This window comes from Marmota marmota, unplaced genomic scaffold (genome assembly GCF_001458135.2).
Source record: "Marmota marmota marmota unplaced genomic scaffold, marMar, whole genome shotgun sequence".
Lineage (NCBI taxonomy): Eukaryota > Metazoa > Chordata > Mammalia > Rodentia > Sciuridae > Marmota > Marmota marmota.
In genome coordinates, this window is record NW_026000021.1 from 4,522,149 (window position 1) to 4,530,651 (window position 8,503).

At 36.3% G+C, this 8,503-nt stretch overlaps 1 protein-coding gene across 2 annotated transcripts in view; it reads right to left on the reverse strand.

The window, feature by feature from the left end:
- The window catches only part of Dpp10 (dipeptidyl peptidase like 10), a 1,278,687-nt gene that overhangs the window by 603,684 nt on the left and 666,500 nt on the right, over positions 1-8,503 (reverse strand). Inside the window, exon 1 of one of the 2 annotated variants that reach the window (XM_015501724.2) lies at positions 8,318-8,476. The exons of the other annotated variant lie outside the window; for it this stretch is intronic. Within the exon in view, the coding sequence (XP_015357210.1) occupies positions 8,318-8,356 (39 nt within the window). The 5' untranslated portion in view covers positions 8,357-8,476. Of the gene's footprint in view, positions 1-8,317; positions 8,477-8,503 lie in introns of those variants that run through there. 2 annotated transcript variants of the gene reach the window in all.

An 8,503-nucleotide genomic window follows, 5' to 3' on the forward strand; every position in this document is an offset into this window, starting at 1 on the left:
AAAGAACCCTTTTGAGACCAACTCTGTGAGCAAAAAAGAAATCTGTCAGCAGTAGCAGAAGAAACCACTCAATGCCACAGTGACGCTAGCATTACGTAAGCCTCATTTAGAGCAATGAAAAGCAAACTCCATAGATCGTGAAGAAGGATGAAGCACTTCCACTTCAACTCCAGGTTCAAATCACACACACCTATCACCACCAATTTGATTGTCAAGAAGTATCATACACACAATCCCTACGATCAGAGAAAAGAAATAACCGTTAAATGCTGGATGCGTGAAAACATACTCACTTTATTTCTTAAGCCTTTATGTACTCTAGTACTCTAAAAAAGGAAACAAGTGGTATGTGCCATCTTTTTCCTTCAGAGTCCCTAGAAGCTAATTGGTAGATTAAAAAAAAAAATCTTTTCAGAAATTCATAGATCACAGAAATCACAGAAAATTTAAATTATAGAGTAAAATAGTCAAACAAATGATCTATTTCTAAATTGGAGAAATTCTTCATGAAATTCAGGTATGTTTTTTTTTTTTTTTTCCTCTCAAAAGGGTATATATTTTAGCTCAATTTGATTGAAGGTTGCCTTGGTGCCTAATCTTCAATTGTTTCTAAGGGAGAAGAAGTTATTAGGCAAGTTTTGTGAAGCATTGAATTAAAAGGCTGCTTTATGAAAAAAGACTTCCAGCACTTGTTTCAAAACATGTAAAATAAAAAGTGGTCATTTCTTGCATTCATTTACTTAAATTAAACCATTTCTGGCAGCACAAAGTGATTAGCAGAGGCATGAGTATCAGGGTTTTTCACTCACTCAGTTCCTTACACCCAAAGTAAACTCATGTTCCAGTAACAAGAAAGGCCTACTGCTTCCTGAACAAGCATTATTAATGCAACTTCAAGTAGTCTCTCTGGTCCATTATTTGAAAATAAATCACGAGAGAGCCTGCCATTCAAGTTCCCAATTATATAATTCAGTTTTGTCGCATTGCTGTTTTTGGAGTGAAGACCCTTAGATGAAATAAGAAACTGAATCTTCATTTAGCTCTCAAAAAAAGGGTGGGGATAAAGATCATAAAAATGGCTTTTTCCCTCACTTTTCTTCATTTGCTGTCTTGCAATTTGATACATAGGTTTTTGTCCTAACCCAGGAAAATCGATAAGCAAGATAAATTACAATAATAGTAAAGTCAGACAATATACAGCTTGTCTGGAGAGCATTTCCAAATGTAAAAGTCTGTGTTGATTATACATTCAAATAACTTTCCTTGAATTTCAAGTCAATATATCACCAGTTCCCATATGCAAAGAATTTCTATGTCAATCATTTCTGGGAATCAAACTTCTAGAAAGAGAATTTTAAACCAGGAATACTCCAGAAAAGATTCTAAGGCCTTTGGGGAAACAGGCTGTTTAAAAATAGCAGAAATCGGTCAAGTTACCACAACAGATTTTTATCTAATGTCCTGTGATAATCTAACTGTAAAATACTTCATGTATTCAGATACTCAGCATATATACATCAACTCAATATCATATAATATGTATGTATATTGATTGTATACTTATTATACTCATGTATTATGTTTCCTGTACATTTCTTAAAGGTTTACACTCATATTTATTCAGCATTTTCAATAACATAAATGCAAAATTGCCCTTCAAAAAATGAAATGATCTCCTCCAAAGATGTAGAAGAGCAGTAGCATTACAATAAAATACCTATCCAGTTTCTGCTTTGGGCAGATGCTATACAAACCATTCACACTTCCTGTGCTAACCATTACAACATTCTCGCCATTTGAAGAATTTCTGAGGGGCTATAGTTGCATAGTTAACGGTAGGTGAAGGATGCAGCCTGAAATCTGTTTCTCTCTATTCTCAATCCTACATCAAGTTGACCGCCCCCAAAAAACAACTTAAAACTGAAAATCATTTGGCAATTCCAAAAATGTTGCAGAACATACCGTTCTGATTAATGAAACAGGCATATCACCTAAAGGCTGGATAAAATTAACATTTTAAGGTTTTCCAAATATTTTATGATAAAAATAAGATAAAATTTTTATTACATAGAAGTCGTAATAAAGAACTGTGGATAATAATTCCTAAAACAAAACAGTTCCAAATAGAGCATTTATTTTTTTCAGTTTCTAATGAAACTGATTTGCCTGTATTTATTGTCACAGTGAGTGCTATATTTATTATAATCTATGTATGGGCCTGTCTGAAATTCTGACACTTGGGGATGACTTGACAACAATGAATATACAATAGGAAAGCTTTCTCCTAATTGCTTTCTCCTAAAGCTTTCTCCTAATCCCCCCTTCCCAGCCGCCTCTCTGCCATCTTGGAAATGACAAGCATTCCTTCAGCTAATATGTAATAGGTGATAAGAGCATCTAGCTGTTATGGGGATGGTAGGTGACCAGTTCAAAAGTCTTAAAGAACAGGTGCTCTCCAGACAGGAAAATGCACACAGAGATTCATTGTTGGAAAAAAAATGTTAATCAGATCAATAAAAACTTTTAAACAACAGTGTGCTGGAAATAATCAGGACTAAGCTATATGACTTCTCGAGGAGGGGCAGCATAAACTCAGGGAAGAAACATTTCTAACAACATGAGGCAGTGCATTTGTGGGGAAGTTTACATTCCTTGACCCATTTTGGACCCTATGCAGGTCTTCACATCAAAAAAAGATTTGAACTTTCTTGGTTGAAGCATGTCTTAGCATATGTCCCCATTATAATGTTCAATAGCACATGAACTTGATTAGGACACGCATAAAGTCCCTTAGCAAGTATGAAAATATATGGTGGCAATGCTTAGTCCAATTCTCCCACCACCAATGACAATAGGGGGTCAGATCCTGGAGTCTTGAGTTCTCCATTTCTGTGCACATTCCTGCTACACTGACCAAAATCTCATCCATCCCTTGACATAGTTCTATAAATCACATCCCTTTTCTCTTCAAATATTTTATTTCTCAGATCAATTATCTTATTAGGTGAATGCATTGGGAACAAGAGGCAACCTATTTAGAAGCTAGTTCAACTGTTAGTGAGAATCAGCCAAAGTTTACTTTCAGTCTTGTCCTGCACTGAATGGGATGGTGAAGAAGTAAGTTTTGACTAAATGGCTGCTGAGATGGAAAAAAAAAATGTTTTGAAGTGTGAATATCTCCCAAATTTAGACCCGATGTCCAAATCTATTAATATAATATTTACATGTATGCACAAACTCTTGTGTAATCTAACAAATATGTGTACTGAATAATGTGATTATCTGTAACATGTTAAAACAATGTACTAGCTATCTGTGCTTTACTGATCCTCCTTTAATTTTAATAAAAAGATTCTTATTCCCAGAGTGTATATTTAAGGTGAAGATTTAGTATAAGGTATTATTCAAAACTTACATGCTATCTCAGTTAGTCCTTATAACAAGCGTGCGAAGGACCTCTAGTCACCTCTATTCATGGATGAAATGGAGAAATTGAGTTACCCTGCCCAAAAAAACACAGTGGGTCCTCATGGAGCTGGAATGTAAATGAACTTGGATCTGTGAATTCCAGTGCGTAACTCATAGTTAATGTTAAATAAACATTTGTGGTTGATGGTATAAAACACATTCTAGCACTCTATGCACTGTAAATAAATTAAATATGCTTATACCTACTATAACTTCAAACACTCTATAATCATAAATCATCCAAGAAGCTGAAATTTTCAAACAGCTTTACTTTTTTTACCAGACAGGGAGAATTTTAGTTTGAATGTTTCATTTTCAAGGAAATATGCTTCATAAGATAAAGCAGCATTAATATTTAATAACACAATTTTCTTTAACTTGTTTTTATATAATTTAATCTTTTTTAAATGGGCAGTTTGTTCAGTCCCTGAAATTAAGAATAGATATATTTATACATATTAGATATTTCCCAACAAGCAATATTTTGTGGTATGTTCTTAACTCAGTAAATAAATTTTTTTCATAAAAATATTTATATTATATATTATATACTATATTACATAGTTAATATCATGTTATCTAAAAAGTATAAAATAAGATATTATTCAACTGAAATTATATTTCTAACAAAATATATAAATCTGTATCCCCATTAGATACTTACATTTTAAATATTGAAAGATTAGAAGAAAAGTTATAAATCTTCTATCAAATAGCTTTTTCAGATGAATTATAAAACTTATTCTCAAGGTTCCATGTGAAAAATAATAGCTTATTGACTAAATTATGACATGTTTACATATTAGCAAGTGAACACAGAAGAATAAACTTTCTGCAATTGTTTTTTCAAGCATACATTTTAAAATTTGAATCTGGTCCGGTTGAACAAAGCTAAAGTAAAAACACTGAATACCAGTTTCTACATTGAAACATTTTTGATTCATAATATTTAAGAGTCAACAGTACAAGGGATATTTTCCAGAAGGCGTTTTACCCATTATATGTTATCACAGTTCTGACCATAGGTTAATTCATGAAGAGGCTGCCACATGCTGAATTGTAAGAGATTGGTTTTCTGCCAAAATGATTTAAAAAAAAGAAAGAAAGAAAGAAAAAGCATAACCAATGCTACCTTTGGAGGCAAACCATTTCTTTAAAAATATTTAAATATTTTAGAAAATAGGGCTCCTTCCATTTTGTTTGTTTTTGTTTTTTTTATTTCTGTGTATGGGGTGTATTGTTTTGTTTTTGGAGCTGAGATGACAAGCCAAGTATTTTAGGCAATATTTTTCCCCATTGGATTCAGCAGAAGGCTGCCACCTGGTGGAAATATGAGTAAATTCTAAAGTTACTCTCCTGACTAAAAAAAAAAAAAATGTATTCAATTAACAAACCTTGAGAATCTCATCATCTCCAGAGGCAAGTGACACAAAGACTAAAAAATTTTTCTAAAAACTTCCTAGATGCTTATGAGAATCAATATAGTTCATTTTTTATTGTTTAGATCAATAGAGGAGATATTAACTTTAAAATTAATAAAGTACTTGACTAAATTTTCAAAAGCTATCATTTACACTTACAGTTGAAGATTTAAACAAATTCTTTATCCATTTTCCATTGAAGGTAATGGGCACACACACACACTCATGTACAATTTTCAAATTGTGCAAATAGTCTCTCTTCCTATAATAGGAATATGTTAGTCGGTGATTGTGCAGAAAATAGGAGATGAGGCTTCAGACTTAAAGGAGCTCTTAAGTCTAATTCCATGACCTCCATCACTTCTGAAGATAAGTTTGGTCAAACTTCTTGATTTCTATAATCTTCTCTATTCTTATTTTTATAATGGAAATAGCAACAGGCTGTGCCTCAAAAAGTTGATCTGAGACTCAAAAAGAAAATTGCATTCAATAAATGTTTTCTTATCCAACCCCAAGAACAGTAGTCTACGCATGACAAACGTTCAGGAGGTGATTGTTTTCAAATAATAAATTACAACTAGTCATTTAAGATTTTTGGATTCCTCAGTGTAAAGTGAGGTATTGATTGTGTTAAGTGGAAATGACTGCATCTGCCTATGTCAAAGCATTTATTTTTAGATATTTAATAAAAGTAGAATATTATAAAAACCATGAAAATAACTGTTGTAACCATTTGTTTAATCAATGAAACTCTAAGAGAAAGATTACTAACATGATAAAATTCTTTCTAATAGTTCAGAATATTAAGAGAACATTTAATAGTTCAGAATGTTAAGAGAATATTTAGTAGTTCAGAATATTAAGAGAATATTTAAAAACCAGACAGATTTCTGGGTACAGGAGTCTCTGATCATGGTACCCTGTGATAGAGGGAACAGATAAGATGAAACAGGAGGCCAAACCTCCTGTAGAAGTATAACAGTAAGCAAATTATATGACTCATAATCATTTTTGCTTAAAAAATACTATGGATTTCCATTGTGCTAAATGGTATTTGATGGCCTCCAGGCAAGGCATTTTTTGAGGTTTATAAAAATCTCTATCATGGAAACTGAAAGACTTTTTTGGCAACATTCAAAAGTTTAAATCATTCCAAATCAATACATAGTGAATGATTAGCTGAACCACGCCCCCTGTTTAACCACTAGGTACAATTTCATAAAGGTACATCTTAAATTAACTTTGTGAATATTCTTTTTAATTATCATAGAAGCTAGCAAAATTAATCATATTTTTGGAGAGGGATTGTATCTAGTAATGCATGAAAGTTGTGTGGCAATTGCAGAATTAAACCATAATGACTAATTCTGTTCATAAAATCTTAGTGAGCCTAACAAAAAGTGGTTTAAGTATTCACAGAAAACATCTACATTATATGATGATCATTTCACATGTCAATCTTTGGACAAAAGAATATCCTAGACATAACAATTTCCTAGGAATTTTGAAAAAAGTCTCACAGGGATACTGCTATGTATATTTCTGTCGGACTTTCTTTCCTTGGCAAAATCTATCTCTTGAATTTTAACAAATTTAAAATGCATACCACTGACATATTGAAATCATGTAGACACTCAGAAAAAATCACTTTAAAATGCTCAATTAAAACAGGATTTATGCAGATGGCCACTCCCTGAATATTTGAAGTGGCCATAAAAATGTGCATACTAACAAGGAAAATGGATTCAAGCTTGAACCTATCTCATCCTGTGAATTTTAAGTAACAGATTAGTAGTGACAAAAGGATTTCCTGTGCATACACAACGTGTCCACTATTTACATATACATTCACAGCTTCTGTGTGCTCTGCTTTGCCTCTTCCTCCCCACCTCCATCACTGAACTGTTTGCAGCACCTCAAGTAACCAGCTGGTGTCACAGGTTAGTGAGCAAAGATTTCATGTGGGGACTCTCACCTGACTAATCGTTCTTATTGGTAGCATCATTCCAAGAGCAGTAGAGAGGCTCAGTGGCTTGTTAATGAAATTTAAGGCTGTCAGCCTGAAAGAGGATCCATGCTCCTCTACTGAAATTATTTTTATGCATCAGCTAACCAGTTTTTATATTATAATGTGTGCCAGGATGGGGGGGGGAGACTGTAAGAGGAAGAAACATTATGATACAATGTTTTAATATTTTCACACTTATCTAAGGATATGGAGCAAAGAGAACGTTCAAGAACATAAACACTTTGTAAAAACTGAAACATTCAACCACATAAACCGAGAGGGATCTTTAAGGCATTGAATAATCTCCACCACCTGTGTGAAACATATGTGAGGGAAATGAGAAGGGGAGGAAAGAGGAGAAAAGAGACCACAAGCCAGGAGAGATGACCAAGACTGGAATATTAATAACAGCATTCCTGGCATTGCTTCCTTTGCCTTGCCGCCACTCCTGGGCGATTTGGACAGCTCCCTTAACATGCTCTTCAGTGCTTAGAATACACCAAGAACCCAGCTGCTGCTGAAGTCTAGCTGTTTGCACCCCCTGTCACCCCACTTCTGGTGATGAACTGGGAGTGTCTCTGCCGGGAACGCCTCCAGCAGCCCTTGACAGTGCGCTCCGGGCAAAGAGCCCTGTCTCTCCGGTACTCCAATGCCTGCCTGGGTCCTCCAGCTCCTTAGTTCTGCGCTGACCTAAGCGCGGCTTTCTCTGTCCAATTCTAATTGATGTTAACGTGACCGCACCTTCAGTGGGCTCATCATAGCCTCCCCACTCCTAGCCAAAGCATCTCAGCGCTCCCGACCTTCCAACTTTGGGAAAAAGCGTCACTGAACTCCTGAATCGCCCCCAATTCAGGAAAAGAGACGAGATGGGGATCCACCATACTCTTATGGTTCAGATCCCTAAAATCGAAACAAAAAGGGGTGGTGGGTGTGGAGGGACGGAAAAGGGACAGAAATAACCCTCAGCCAACACAAGGCACCTCATCTCTGCAGACACAACACGTCTGGACCCAAGAAATCACTAGTCAGTGCCTTCCCGGCTCCCATTAATGATAAATGCCTTTCTGGTCCCCAAGCCCGGTTCTACTCAGCAGACTACAGATGCTGGGTACACCCTCTTCTCCCATCCAGTCTCCCCCCACGACCCCAGTCGCTGTCTTTTCAAAAGAATATACAAAGGAAAGAAAAAACTCTGTCGGCCTAAAGGTCATTTGCTACTTGGGTCGCTTTGAACAGTGCGCGTTTTGGGCTACAGCAAGACCGGGCTCGAACCCTGCAAGTGGTCTTCTCCCGGAGCGCAGCAGATTCATTCAGCGTGTGTTAATAGAAGCCAAGAATCCTGATTCCAATGGACCGGTCCACCTCTCCCTCCCATGGTGGACCGCCCGCAGAGGATCCCCAGGGCACCCCCAGCCTTTACCTCTCTTCCCCCTTCCCCGCGGCTCTCCACCTTGCGCATCCTCTCGCCGGGCCCCAAAGCGCACTCAGAAGCGCTAACTTCCTGCTGAGTCCATGGATGAGCAAAGGAGAGCCTGGAACTGGGGCGGGGGGAGGGTGGGGAGAGGGAGGCGTGGGAGCCAAGCCGTGGAGGAGAGGAGGGGGGAGA